This window comes from Dromiciops gliroides, chromosome 5, assembly GCF_019393635.1.
Source record: "Dromiciops gliroides isolate mDroGli1 chromosome 5, mDroGli1.pri, whole genome shotgun sequence".
Lineage (NCBI taxonomy): Eukaryota > Metazoa > Chordata > Mammalia > Microbiotheria > Microbiotheriidae > Dromiciops > Dromiciops gliroides.
The window spans coordinates 175,189,336-175,204,826 of NC_057865.1; the positions used below are offsets into that span (position 1 = coordinate 175,189,336).

Sequence of the window (15,491 nt, forward strand, 5' to 3'; positions counted from 1 at the left end):
GGAGGCTTTGTAGTGACTGAGACAGATGCTGGCCCATTATTATTCTGCTCCTGCACACAGGTCTGAATCAGCTCTGAAAACACATACATTGTTTCTTACAGAATGTCCCTCTGGCTCCTAACAGCAGAATTGCTATGTGATGTCTCTGCTAAAAACGGGATGACTCACAAGTGAGTCAACAGTGAAGGTATTATGGAACGATAATTGTTGTGTTGCCTGGTACCCTTCTGTGCTGTGCAGAAGCAAAGGTAGCCATGGATTTACTCTTCTGACTTTTCATTTAGGATTTTCAACTCGTATAATCTGTGTACTTGGGTCCATTAGAGCTACACGAAAATTCTGATCTTTTAAGAACCCACTAAAATAGGTTAACATACAAAAGTTCTGCCTGAATTTCTGTTGTCTACCATAGTTTAGCATGTTTATTTGGGGGGGGGGCAATGAGGGTTAAGTGACTTGCCCAAGGTCACACAGCTAGTAAGTGTAAAGTGTCTGAGGCTGGATTTGAACTCAGGTCCTCCTGAATCCAGGGCTGGTGCTTTATCCATTGTGCCACCTAGCTGCCCCCTAGCATGTCTTTTTTTAAAAAAAATTCTAGCAGATATTAACTCTAATTCTTGCTTAGTCTCTTTCATAAGAGGAATTACATTTTAGCTACATAGCACACCAGAAACCATCTACTTTGGAAAGTCTATCATGTGGAGCAGAGTAATGTGAAATTAGAAAAAAATACCACATATATAGAAAAGCAACTGGTTGAGGAAATTTACAATAGAATCAGGATTATAAGCATAGTTTAAGATAGTATTTTTTTCTGGGCAATAAGGGTTAAGTGACTTGCCCATGGTCACACAGCTAGTAAGTGTCAAGTGTCTGAGGTCAGATTTGAACTCAGGTCTTCCTGAATCCAGGGACAGTGCTTTATCTACTGTGCCACCTAGCTGCCCCCAAGATAGTATTATTTTCAAGCATCCTGACATAATTTGGAAGTACCTATTGGCATATAAGCAATTGATATATAAATTATAAATGATGCCAGTTCTCCCAAGGAACTTTGCCAGGTATACTGTTCTCTGAAAGCAGTTTTTGTTCTATATACTTTGTAGTACAAAACTACCATTATTTAAAAATCCAATAATTCAGATTTCCATTAATTCTGTTAGATCATATGTAGTTAATGTAAATTAGTGATTTTTAAACTATATTTGAAAAGATTTATATCATATTGAAGGCTCTTTTTGTTAGTTCTAAAAACATTGAATTTCTATTCCATTCGCTTAAGTGATGTTGTTTATAAAATTTTCCTGTTATTGCAGCTTTCCAGGTATTAATTTCCTTGATTACATATGATCCTAGAAGCTTTTTCTTTTTCTCTTTTTTCCCCTTCCATAATCAAGACTACCCCCCATATTACATATAGTGCTTTATCTAATTCTCATTGAATGAAATCTAAACGCAATAATGTAAACAGAGCACAATCTATGACAATCATAGATCCAAGAGCCTTTGGGGAAAACTGTTTTTAACATCAGCATCTTGTTGTAACAGTTTAATTTGCCATAGTTGGTTTCCCTTGTGTAAATAGTAAGAAATCGGGTTCAGATAAAGGAAAAGTCAGTAAGTTTCAGCTTTTACATGGTATTATTTCATTAATTCATTCAATAAACATTAAACTCTTTGAATTGTTTGACTTCATCTCAAGGAACAGAAACATAGCTCCACATCCCATTGTTAATTGCTACTTTTACTGATAATATGCAAATTCATTGCTGCCACACCAAAAAAGGCTATATATGCTAATGACTTTTGTTACCCCTCCCCATAAGTTTGAGCTCTCTGTGGTAGTTTGAAGAAACCAGCCCTGTTCAGAATGACAGGCTGGCTCTGAGTGGCCACAAAGGTTAGCATTAACTCTGTTTTATACTTGGGTGGGCAAAAGGATCAGGGCCCTTATCATTTGAGACAGTCTAGAGTAAAAAGTAGATCCTAATCATCGTTTGAATTCTATACAGGTCATGGGTAAGATTGAGAAAGATACCTGTAGGAGCTGGGTAAGTTCCTTAGGTCTCTGGGTCGACACTGACAGATTCACTGTTTTCCATACTTTTCTGAGGGGAAGGGACCTTGTTAGGCCAGACTACATGACACCTATTGTCAGACAGTGAACAAGTATTTGTTAAGAAGGTGCTGGGAAGAATGCACCAATGAGAAAAGGACTGGGAAGGACTGGAATTAGGGGACAACTGAAAAATGAGGTTGAAGTCCAGAGAATGAAGGATGGCTGGTCTAGACTCTCTCCCCAAATGGAGCTTACAGGAATAACTTATCAGAAGGAGAAGGGGTCCACAGGAGTGGAGTTAGGAGGCATATTGCTGTGTGCCTAGCATCGAGCTAGATGCTAAAGGAGATGTAAAAGTATAGATTATCATTTATGGAGATATGACTCTTATGGAGTTTACTTTCTTGTAGAAGAATAAGAAAATAGAGGTAACTATTATACACATTATTACATGGTAAATGGATTTTTGTTCAGTCATGTCTGACTCTTTGTGACCCCATGAACCATAGCATGTTAGGCCCTTCTATCCTTCACCACCTCCTGAAATCTGTCTAAGCTCATGTTCCTTGCTTCCATGACACTATCTATGCATCACATCCCCTGCCATCTCCTTCTTTTGCTTTCAATCTTAACAAATGGCAGGGTCTTTTCTAATGCATTGTCTTGGAAAAGAGAATAGAATAGAAAGTTGTAAAACCAAGACCTATGTCAGAGAAGGAAAGTCATTAGGGAACAGAGGAGGCTTCTTGAAGAAGTTGGTTTTTGAAATGGTCTTTAAAGGGTTGAATAAGAATTCAGTTAGTGAAGAGCGGGAGAGATTCAAGGAGTCCATGCCCAGTATAACATACAGCATGAGCAAAAGGGGTGGGAAAGGGTGAAAGAGTGCATGGGGGGATGGAAAATATACCAATTTCATTGAATTGTAGTATACATGGAAGGGAGGTATATGAGCTAAGGGAGGTGCCATATTTTTGAGAGCCTTGAATTCCAGGCAAAAGAGTTTGATTTCTGGGATCACTGGCAGCCCTTAGTAAAATTACAAAATGAAGTGGGTACCCTCCAGCTTGCCCTATTAATGCCTTTCTCCCCAACTGCAATCAGAGGTCCAGATTGTATAGTCTTATTCTCTGACCTCAGTCTATGTATGGTATAAACTGGTGGGCACAGATTATAAGCTTCTTGAAAGTTAGTGACCAGTTTTCATCTTGTCCTCATAACTCTAGCACTAGACAAAATGCTTCATATTTAATAAATTCATTCCACCATCAGGAATTGCTTGGGAATGGTTAAAGATTTCATTTCCTGGGAGTAAAGCTTGAAAAACTAAAAGCCTTCCAGACCCAAACCCAAAGCCTCCCAGATTCACTCATGAAAAGGAATGAATCAGTCATATTTCAGTATGAGAGACTGATAAGGGAATTATTTTGGAGACACTAGATATTTTACATACCCCTTAACTTATAACACATAGGTAATACCTACCATTCATTACTCATAAGGTACCAGTTTCTCTCCCTGGAAAAATGTTTAGACCATCCATAAATACTCTGTTTGACCCTCAAGGTCAGCAGGTCAAGTCTTAACTTGATTTCTCAGAGTTGTAGGTGATGGATGTGAAGTACTGAGATTATAGTTGTGTTTTGAGTCTTCTCAGTCTCTTTTACTTGCCTTAGGGAAAGTTCATGACCATGAGCTCATGTCTGCCTTCAGAGGGTCAGATGATTATAGCCTCTTCTCAGCATTAACATGCTCCAGCTCATTAATTTGGGTTAGCTTGGCTGTCACTTCTGTCTCAAAATTGGATGATGAACTTCTTTCATAAGAACCAGTTTTTGAGTTTGATGGAGAACAACTAGGCTACTTACTACTTATCAAGGTTTGTGAGCAGTTTCTATGACTCCCTCTGAAATTTCTTCATTACTTAAGGAAGATTCTGACCATGGGAATAAACTAGTGAATAATGAAATGAGCAGAACCCAGAGCCTGAATCTCATTTTGAACAGCTGTGTAAACTGGATTAATCTTATTTTAAATGATCTGATGTCTGATTTTTCTCTTTTCTTCCTTGCATTTGCCTCTTTAATGTCATCCTCTTCCCCCAAGCCTCCCTCTTGCAATTATATTCCAAGGACTAATGGATTTAAGTAGGTGCTATTTTAGAACTTTAATAGCACTTGATTTATTTTCCCCCAATCCTCCAATTTGGGGTTCTTACTGGACCAAATGAAGTAGAGTTGCTGATCTCCCTCCTTTTAATGTGCATGTCATGATGATGACCAGTGCTGGGGTTTAGGGACAAACTCTCTTGAGAAGCACCTCTGCCTGCTCTTTCATTTTTTGAAAACATAAGATATTTACCAAGTTATATTAAAAAGCTATGGAATGATCAAGATTACTATGTAATTATATCTAATAGGAGGAAAGTGACACCGACTCTAGTAAATTATTATGACTACTGTTGCCTTAATAATATACCTGGATCAAACCATCTTTCAGGAGCTTATGACCTACTACTGTTGATCATAGTTGTCTCAAAGGCAGTGTGTCAGGGCCCAGGAACATTTTTTTTTTTTTGGCTAATGTGAGAGCATTATTCTGCAATAGGCACCTCTGTACTCACATGTGAAATAATCTGTGGATTCTTTGCTTCCTTCCAAGTTAATTGGAGAGTTTACAATGGAGCCTGATAAAAGCAAATAACCCTTATGCCTTATCAACAGAAAGATGGTGACCTTCCTACTTCAAAGAAGAAACGCCAAGCAGGGGAGAAGATTATGTATACTTTGGTCTCTGTACCACATGGAAATGACATTGCATCGCTCTTTGAATTAGACGCTACTACTCTTCAGAGAGCTGATTGCCTAGTGCCAAGGTAAAAAAAAAAGTGGTGGGGAGGGGGCTGGGGAAGAATAAAGAGGTTTCTTTAAAGCAATGCACCACTGAGTAAAGAAATGAAATAAAAAGTTTTATTGAATTAAAATTAGGAAGTAATTATAAGTAAACAAATAGTATATAAAACATCGATCTAGCTGTTATAAACAGATTAATTACCTCCCTGTCAACACTTCATCCAGATTAAAATCTCATCACCCTTCTAGGTGTGAACCTTTTCAGGCTGACAATGAGAGTGTCCTCTACTGGGAGAAAAGAGAATCTCCTCCCACTCACTCATCTGACTAGTCTGACTAGGATGCACGCAGCAGCCCTGGCCTATAGGGCCTTGTCCTCTCTTGCTCCATCCTCCTTCCAATGTCCTTCAAATCCCAGCTCCAGCACTGGCCTCATTGGCAGAAGGAGCTGTGAATAACTGCAAAGAGGTTTTCCCTCTGTTGGAGGAGAGGCTTCCCTTTTTTATAGTCAATGCTGATTCTATGGGGAAGAAAAGGGAATTTTTTCCATGAACCTTTAAACACTTTAAAAGTCTCTATTTCCCCATAATAAGTTGGAATGTTGACTACAAATCATTTGTATCTATTAGTCAAAGCAGATCCTTTAAGGACAGAGTTATTGTGATATAAGGGCTTAAAAAAAACCTTTTACTGATATATTAATATGAGCTATTATTATTAAGAATCTCTATTCAACAACACGATGTTAACTTGCTTAATTTTATTATAGGCATTTGAGATAAGAGAGGTAGTTTGGTGTAGTCATGGTGGATAGACAGGGAGCCTTGAAGCTTAGGAAAACTCCAGTGCAAGTCTCTCCTGTGACATCTACTGGCTCTGTGACTCTGGGCAAATCACTTAAAATCTACTTGTTCCAGGCAACTGTAAGACTTCAAGTAGCAGAGAAGAGACTGTTGATACAATTTCCTTACCTGGGAATTCCCTGAATCAATTAAATCACAGATTCAGTTTCTTATCTCTGTTCTTATTGTAATGTAAAAAGAAACTGCTTTTATTTAAAATTATCCTATAAATGAGATCTTATTGTTGCTAAAGATACTGCACCATCCAAGTCCCAATTAAAATGAATTGTTGAGATTGTATTAGAATATGTCTTAGTGCAGTTCCAAACCATTAAAGCTTTAAAGTGCACCAAGAATTTTGGAACACCTTGTATGTCTACAATATAACTTACTTATAATTACCATTTAGTTATGTTGTTTGAGGTATGCAAATTATTTTAAAGTTTTATTGCACATGATATTTTATATTGTTTTGATTTTAGGAACTCATATGTTCGCTTGAGACATTTATGCACTAATACCTGGGTAACCAGCACCAGTATCCCTATAGACACTGAGGAAGAGAGACCTGTGATGCTGAAGGTAAATAATACTGATGTTCCTTCCATTTTAAGCCACATGATGGGTGTAAGGATCAAGGGATGGTCAATTTGTTCATTACAATCCAACTTCGCCATTATTAATGATTACTGAAACTCAAATACAAACTTAAGCACCAGTTCTTTCTTAAAATGGAGAGAATGAATGAACTTGCTATTCCAGAGGTAGGTCCCCAAACTTTTCAAAGGTGCCAGCACTGGTCTTAAAGGACCTACATTTTTTTTTTTTACCAAAATGGAGTGGAAGAAGAAAAGAGGTGATGTTGAATTAACTTCTTAAAGTTTCAGCTCCATAAGGGAGAGGAGACTAATAGTAATGATTTTAAGTAACATTTATGTAGCACTTAACAATTTCAACATCACTTTCACAATACTGTGAGGTAGATAGGAGAAGCTTATCAGTATTATTTTTTCTGATAAGGAAAACTGAGGTACAGAGAGGTGACAGAGAGGCTGCTGGAACCCTACTGAAAGCCAGCAGCAGAATACAGAGAGGGGATACTATTCTAAACACTGCATTGGTCAGAAGGCAGGAAGAGAGGGTATGGAAAGAGGGTGTTGCCCCCCCCCCCATGTTTAATGTGGGTGACTTGTCCTGGAATTATCCATCACTGCTTTTTATGACTGAAAAATGAACTTTAATTCAGAGAAAATTGCAGTTACTAAAAGCAACTGACCTTAACATTGACAATACAAATTTACAGATTGGAACTTGCCAAACAAAGGAAGATAAGGAGGCTTTTGCCATTGTGTCGGTCCCTCTGTCAGAAGTCCGGGATTTAGATTTTGCCAATGATGCAAACAAAGTCTTAGCATCCACGGTTAAAAAAATGGAGAACGGAGCAATAACTCAGAATGAAAGAAGGTCAGTGAGTCTTTTATAAACTACATCATAACACTCCATCTCTGGACTCCTGGCATTTTCACTGGCTGTCCCCCATTCTCCCCCCTCCCCCCATCTCTTCTTCCTCATCTCTGCCTCCTGGCTTCTGTGGCTTCTTTCACTTCTCAGCTAATGTCTCACCTTCTGCAAGAAGTCTCGTACTGGCCCTGGATTCAGGAGGACCTGAGTTCAAATCTAGCCTCAGACACTTAACACTTACTAGCTGTGTGACCCTGGGCAAGTCACTTAACCCCAATTGCCTCCCTTAAAAAAAAAAGAAGAAGAAGAAGAAGTCTCGACTAGTGTTTCTTAATACTGGTGCCTTTCCTCTGAGATTATCTCCAGTTTTTTCTGTATATCTCTTGTTCATACATAGTTCTTTGAATGTTTTTTCTGTAAGCTCCTTGAGAGCAGAGGATTTTTTGTTTTTCTTTGTATCTTCAGCACTTAGCACAAGTCTGGAGCATAGTAGGCCGTTTAATAAATGCTGCTTCTTTTTTTTTTAAGTGAGGCAATTGGGGTTAAGTGACTTGCCTAGGGTCACACAACTAGTAATTGTCAAGTGTCTAAGGCTGGATTTGAACTCAGGTCCTCCTGACTCCAGGGCCAGTGCTCTATCTACTTCACCACCTAGCTGTCCCATGACTCCAATATCCTTGAGATTTGAACTCAGGTCTTCCTGACTCCAGGCCCAGTGTTCTATCCACTGAGCCACTTAGGTACCCCAACACCTTAAATTAATTAAGGAGTCAGCAGGGTCCAGTGGAAGGACTATTGGTTCTAGAGTCATATAACCAGATTTATAAATCACTTTTGACACTTGTGTGATAATGGGTAATTGGGGAATTCCTGGACCTCTGTTTCTCTTATCCCTATACAACAATAGGCTTCTGAGGTCACTTTTAGCTCTAAATCTCTGGTCCTATGATTCATGATCTGTGACCTATAATTGCTTTTAATGCATAGATTCACAGGCCTTAAGAAGCCAGTGTGGTATAGTGGAAAAAAACCAAGAGGAACTAGGTTCAAATCCCACCTCTGACCCTCACTACCTGGGTGACTGAGAAAACTCCATTGGTCTGGGCTTCAGTTTTCTCATCCACGAAATGAGGGTTTTGGATTAGATGGTGACCCCTACGTCCCTTCCAGCTCTTGTGCTATGGTCCTATGGAGATTTTTCCTTTTGATGAGAAGTTATCTTTTAAATAAGCTACGTTGTCTTCTAATTTTATACAAGTACCTTTAAATTGAGCACATTCATCACAAGCATTCTTAGAAAGCCTTTGAATAATTACATTCCTATGCATTGTTTTAGGCTTATGTAGTTCAGAAGCATTGATCAGCTGTCTTCTAAGTTTCTTTGTGTAAATTAGCTGTCATTTCCCTATTCTGTAGGTTGAAGAACCTGAGTTGTAGAGAGGATGAAGAGATCATGCCATGAGTCAGTTACAGAAATGAGATTTAATCTTATGGTTTTTGGAAACTAGCATGATCCTAGTTACTTTTGCAACTCAACTGGTGTAATAGGCTTGCAGGAATTTTCATATTTTTATTACGTGGTTGTGTTTATGTGTGTGTGCGCGCATGTGTACGTGCGCATGTGTGTTGTTATTTTTTTGCTGGGGAAGATCAACTATGAATCCTTAATCTTTGCTGTGTATCTTTTTAATTACCTCCATGTAAGATTTCTAATTTTGCTGACTCAAGAATTTTCATCTCTGTCTACTCTCTTACCTTAGGTTTACATTGATTTGCTTTCTATGTTATCAGGTGTCTGCTTTGTAACATTATTTCCCTAAATTAAGCCTGCCATACAATAACACTTCTCTATGTCCCCCTCCCTTATAGATTTGTAACAAAGTTATTGGAGGACCTGATTTTCTTTGTTGCTGATGTACCTAATAACGGACAAGATGTTCTGGATGTGGTAGTCACCAAGCCAAATCGGGAAAGGCAAAAATTAATGAGGGAGCAGAACATATTGGCACAAGTGAGTTGTTTTATATATGCAAGAATATTTTATCTTTGTGACTAAGCATCAAGGTCAAATATTCTCCTTTAAGCTGCCTGGCCAGTTTCTAGATAGGCTACTTGAATCTAGGTGCATGAGAACACTTTTTTATTTCTAACTCTTCCACATTATTCCTTCAACTCACATACATACATACACACAAACATACATACATACATACATACATACTCATACATACATACATACATACTCATACAGAATTGTATGCCCAAAGGAACTAGTATTTTATTCATTTTTTCCTCACTTAATAGCTGTTCACTAATGAAATATGTTCCTTTGTTATGGTCCATGTATATGAACCTAAGGAAGATATATAAAAGTGAAAGTAGTTCATGCAATTTTGTATGATTTGGAAAAAGAAGAAAGTTTATATGTTGCTATAAACTAAAACTGTTTTCTAGTAGACTCATACAGATGTAAGGTTTATCTTGGTAAATGCAATTAAAATGGGAGGTGTAATTGCTAAATCAGATGGGAAAAAGTAATTTTTGCCATTAGCACTCCTATTATTTTAATAAAATTGATTTTGAAGGCCCATCTGACCTTTTAACATTTGTTAACATATTGTTGTTCAGACTTTTCAGTTCTGCCCAGCTCTTTTTGTGACCCCACTAGGATTTTCTTGGCAAAGAGACTGGAGGGGTTTGCCATTTCCTTCTCCAGCTCATTTTTATAGATGAGGAAACTAAAGCAAACAGGTTTAAGTGAGTTGCCCAGGGTCACACAACTAGTAAATGTCTAAGGCCAAATTTGAATTTGAATTTGAATTCCTGACTTCAGGCCCAGCACTCTATCCACTGTGCCACTTAGGTGCCCATTAACTTAATTAATACATCTTATTTCAACATCATAGGCATAAGTAGATTCAATAGCTTTTAATGTATAGTGCTCATGTATTATGCATCTGTTTATTTTGCTATCAGGAATACATATCTTCAGCTAATATAGAACTCTCTTTTCAAAGTCCTTTGTCATGGGTGGAGCATGTATTGCTCATGTCAATGGGTTGTCCTGAAAGAGCTGAAATAAATCTTTACCTGCTGAGAATCTGGCTGAATCCATGTTGCTAGAAGTACATCAGTGTATTAAATTATCATTACTAACTCCTTAGCAAACACTTTGGGTTTGCTTCTTAATATATATTTTCAAAGCTCCAGCCAGTGATTTTACTTATTCCACATGAACCCTTTCATATTGCAGAGAACAGGCAGAGCCATAAGCCAAAGGACCATTCTCTTGTGACAATGTGTGGAAACTGTTATTCTCAGTATAGAGATTGTTTTCAGCTATCTTTGTATATGACAAAGAAATAAACTCTCCCATAAACATGTGTGGGTATTTGCAGGTGGCAGATTAAATATAGACCTTCTTTTATATTACTTCATAGTTAGGGTAGAGAAAGAATGAAAAATAATGGTTTTTGAATAGCTTCTGAGCTGAAAAATATATTCTTAGTTCTATATATCTTTGTGTATTACAGAATTGCAGAATCATAGTTATTTTCTATGTGTTTTATAAAAGCTCATTTGCTTACATGCTCACTTGGAACTATATATCTATATCTACATCTATCTATCTATCTATCTATGATATCTCTTAAAATGATGGTTTTTGTTGTTTGACCCCTGAAAATTTTGTAATTGCAGTAGAGTTGTGATACTTAGCAATACTTAGATCTTTATTGAAATGAACTCAACCTATGCCATAAAAAAGTTTTGTTGGTGAAATTTAGTGTGGTAACAGTTGGCTGGCTAAAAATATATCAGTGGTTTTTCTAAATTGCTAATTTTCATTCCTTTTAGGTGTTTGGGATTCTCAAAGCTCCCTTTAAGGACAAAGGGGGAGAAGGATCAATGCTGAGACTTGAAGATCTGGGGGACCAGAGATATGCCCCCTACAAGTACATGTTGAGGCTCTGTTACCGAGTTCTTAGGCATTCTCAGCAGGACTATCGGAAAAATCAGGTTAGACTTCTTTTCTCCATTAATTTTTATTTAAAAAAAAAAAGAAATCTAAAATGAGTTTTGCTACTATTATATGACATATAAGTTAATCAGAAGTAGGAATTTAACATTTGAATATAACTATTTCAAACAAATCTAAATATCTCAGAAGTGTTCTTAGGTACTGGATATGAAGTCAAAGGACATGGGTTCAAATCCTACCCAACTATTTAATATCTTTGTGACTTGAGCAAGTTCTGGGGTTTCATCTGTGAAAAAAAAAATGAAGAGGTCAACTATACAATCTAATTGTTCTGATACCTCTAAATTCTGTGATCCTAAATAATTATACCACCATGTTAAATGTACCAAAATTGATTTCTCTCTTTGGAATGGTATTTACTAGTTTAGACTGGTATTTTCTTATCCTTTTGTCTGGATACAGATATATCTCTCTTAAGACTGTCTCTTGCAGGGCAGCTAGGTGGCGCAGTAGATAAAGCACCGGCCCTGGATTCAGGAGGACCTGAGTTCAAATCCAGCATCAGACACTTGACACTTACTAGCTGTGTGACCCGGGGCAAATCACTTAACCCTCATTGCCCTGGGGGGTGGGGAAAGACTGTCTCTTGAGCAAGAATTCCAAATTCCAAAATGTATAAATAAGAGGTGTCTTTTCACACTACAAAAAGAATTCTTTGCTTTACAGAAAAATTCACTACACATTCCCTTTAAAGTATGGGTTCTCAGGGCGGCTAGGTGGGGCAGTGGATAAAGTACCGGCTCCGAATTCAGGTGTACCTGAGTTCAAATCCGGCCTCAGACAGTTGACACTTACTAGCTGTGTGACCCTGGGCAAGTCACTTAACCCCCATTGCCCTGCAAAAAAAAAAATTGGAACTCAAAACTTTAAATAAAAATGTTTATTTAAAGTATGGGTTCTCTTAGTGTAGTTACAGCAGTTTGCATGTAACTTTTCAGGAATATATCTAGTAAGTAAGCCATAGCCATATTTATTATACTGGGTACCATATGTCACTTCTGTTGACTGTCATATTGCAACACATTACCTAACATTTTCTTAAATTTGAAGCTTCAGATTATGAAACACAAAGTATAGTAATTTCCTACTCTAAATTCTGTTAATTACAAATCTTATGCATTATATTTACTCATAAGAAATAATGCTTTGGGGGTAGCTAGGTGGCACAGTGGATAGAGTGCCAGCCTTGGAGTCAAGAGGACAGGAGTTCAAAACTGGCCTCAGAAACTTACTAGCTATGTGACCCTGGGCAAGTCACTTAACCCTGATTGCCTCCAAAAGAAAAAAAAAGAAATTATTCTTATACATTTTTTTTCATAATAGGAGAGGGAAATTTTATGTATTGGAATCTTTCCCAATATCTCAATTGTTAGTAGAACTTGAGAAATAAGAGTTGGTGAATTTGGGTACAGTTTGTCTAAGCTTGAAACTAAAGAGGAATTAAATGGGAGTAGTGAAGAAGTAACAAAGATTATGACCAAAGGACATCTGATTAAGAAGCAAGTAGTAATATTATTTTACTCAATATAACTTATAAAACCTTGAGGATATTATCAAATACAGCTGCTCCCTTTCTAACTGATTGTACCTTTTATAGAACTTCATTACCACATCTACTGAAAAAACAAAAAACAAAAAAACAAAGCAAAGCAAAACAAAACAAAACAAGACCAAACCACAAAACATACAAATCCATCTGAGGGGGCAGCTAGGTGGAGCAGTGGATAAAGCACCTACCCTGGATTCAGGAGTACCTGAGTTCAAATCCAGCCTCAGACACTTGACACTTACTAGCTGTGTGACCCTGGGCAAGTCACTTAACCCCCATTGCCCCGCCCCCAAACAAAAAAACAAAAAAAAGATTTACATACAAATCCATCTGAGGTCTTGTATGTGACATCTTAAAGTTTAAACATGGCATACCTAAAGATTAGAAATAAAAACCTTGTTGATTCATTAACCATTTTCAATCCTCTAATTATGCAAAATAATTAAACAAAAACAAAATAATGTGAAATAATTCATTCATAAATCATAACAATATTACCACTAGGGAAAATCTAAAAAGATTAACCTTTGGGTCTCATAGAATAAATAATAACATAAATAATAGTCAATCAAACCAGCAGTTGGATTTCATGTCAATCAATTCTTGAAGTGCCTAATCATATAAAATATTTAATTACAATGAGATTGTTTTTGCTGACAAGCATTTAGTAATAATAATATAAACATTATCTTATGTGAGATTTTCCTTTATGATTTGAGTTCAGCTCTATATTGATCATTTTTTGCTTTCTCTATTAAGCTACTTAGTTTTTCAATGCTGCTTAATTTAAATAAATTTTTAAGATTTTAAAATTCAATTTGAATCAATTAACCTATCATAATTATTAACTATACCTTGGCTCCATTTTTTACCACTAAACCTTGGTTTTTAGCACAATGCCTCATTCCTACTAGTCGTTTAATAATTTTTTGTTGCTGTTGAATTGAATTACATTAGCAGATCATCCTGGGCCCTTTCTTTTTTGGCAGGAATATATTGCTAAGAACTTCTGTGTCATGCAATCCCAGATTGGCTATGATATTTTGGCAGAGGATACCATCACAGCTTTGTTGCACAACAACAGAAAACTACTAGAAAAACATATTACAGCAAAAGAAATTGAAACATTTGTTAATTTACTCCGGAGGAACCGTGAGCCAAGGTTTGAAATGGACCATGTTATATGTTATTTTCTTACAGAGAGTGGCTTTTGGTTTTAGTTTTAGAACATATATTTTTTAGAGTTTTCCTACATTGTCAACCTATTTCCCTTTCCTGTTTTGGAAAAAAAAAAGTATATTGTGTTTCTAGTACTCTTCCCACTAATACTAATACTAATCCCAATGTTAAAGAATGAATACACTGGCTATGTAAACCTTGGCAAGTTACTTCACCTCTCAGTGCTCTGGGCAGTCTTCTAAGACTCCTAAATTACAGAGAAGATGAAGACCTGAATTGGTAGAAGAAATATGAAATTACAGGTCCATTCCCTATCTATAGCTTATTAAAAATGGCTCTATCATAGGTGATTAAAGCCCATTACAGAGTTATATGAGACTTCCTCATAGTATCTTTTAGTAGACTGATACCAGAAGGGGTAATGATGAATTATATTTGTAGTCTACTTTACTTTTTCAGAGCACCTTTATATCCATTATCCTACTTGATTCTCAATGTAATCCTGGGAGATAAACAGGATACATGCTATGAGCTTTATTTTTACAGATGACTAAACTGAGGCTGAGAGAAGTTAAGTGATTTCTTCCTGGTCTTGTAGTGAGCAAAAGGCATGCAAGACCCTAATAAGTTGATCTGTTCTACCTCTAAGTCAGGTGGTCTTTCAAGAATATGATGTTTTATCATTAAACACTATTAACATACGGCATAAGTGACTTGCAGAAAAGTTAATTGAATTGCTTAAAATTACTCTACTGCTTGTTATAGAAAATTCATTGTAGAGGGTGAGACTAGGTCTTTTTGACCCTATCAGGCCAACATTCCTCACCTGAGGTGAATGCAAAAATTTTTTGTATGGTATCATCCAAGCAGCTTTGGGCCGTGATCTTAATCTTCCAGTCCAAGAATGAGATCATTTTAGGAGAGGTAAAGTATATCCTAATCAGAGATAGGCACAGTACAGGAAAGAGGATAGCACTGCATAGATATAAGAAATTAATATTCTTTATTCTTCATATTCAGTGATATTCAGGGCAATAATATGATTCTTCATTCTGAAAAGAGCAGTACATTGAGACAAAATTGGTCAGAGATAAAATTATAAAAGTATATTTAAATCCTCAAAATGATCTGTGATCTTATCAATTTGGGCTTTCAGTGATAAAGAGCACAATTCATTCATGCCTCATCATCCTGCATGAATCTTCTCCCTGTTTTCCCATATGTTTGCCCCAGGGAATCTACCCAATGTGCTGGAGGACTTTCTCACTTCTTCTGCCATTGTGAGGGTGCATATGGAACTCTCTGAGTATATACCTGTTGATCTTTATCCTCACCACACAACCAGCCCATTTCTTCTGACTATATTTTTCCTTGTCGACATCTTTTACTACTGTTTATCTTTGAAGTTTATCATTAGTAATTTTTTGCAACCTATTCCTTTGTACCACTTACTATTCATTGCCCTCTCTCTGATACTAATTTTTAATTTTTTGAAAATTGTTGTATTCCATGT

The 15,491-nt window shown here is 36.8% G+C and overlaps 1 protein-coding gene across 1 annotated transcript in view; it reads left to right on the plus strand.

Moving 5' to 3' along the window:
- ITPR2 (inositol 1,4,5-trisphosphate receptor type 2) overlaps nt 1–15,491 on the plus strand; it is a 511,835-nt gene that overhangs the window by 173,438 nt on the left and 322,906 nt on the right. The window contains exons 11-16 of the mRNA XM_043966319.1: nt 4,780–4,931; nt 6,233–6,332; nt 7,054–7,214; nt 9,081–9,222; nt 11,067–11,228; nt 13,789–13,961. Coding sequence (XP_043822254.1) covers nt 4,780–4,931; nt 6,233–6,332; nt 7,054–7,214; nt 9,081–9,222; nt 11,067–11,228; nt 13,789–13,961 — 890 coding nt within the window. The remainder of the gene's footprint in view (nt 1–4,779; nt 4,932–6,232; nt 6,333–7,053; nt 7,215–9,080; nt 9,223–11,066; nt 11,229–13,788; nt 13,962–15,491) is intronic.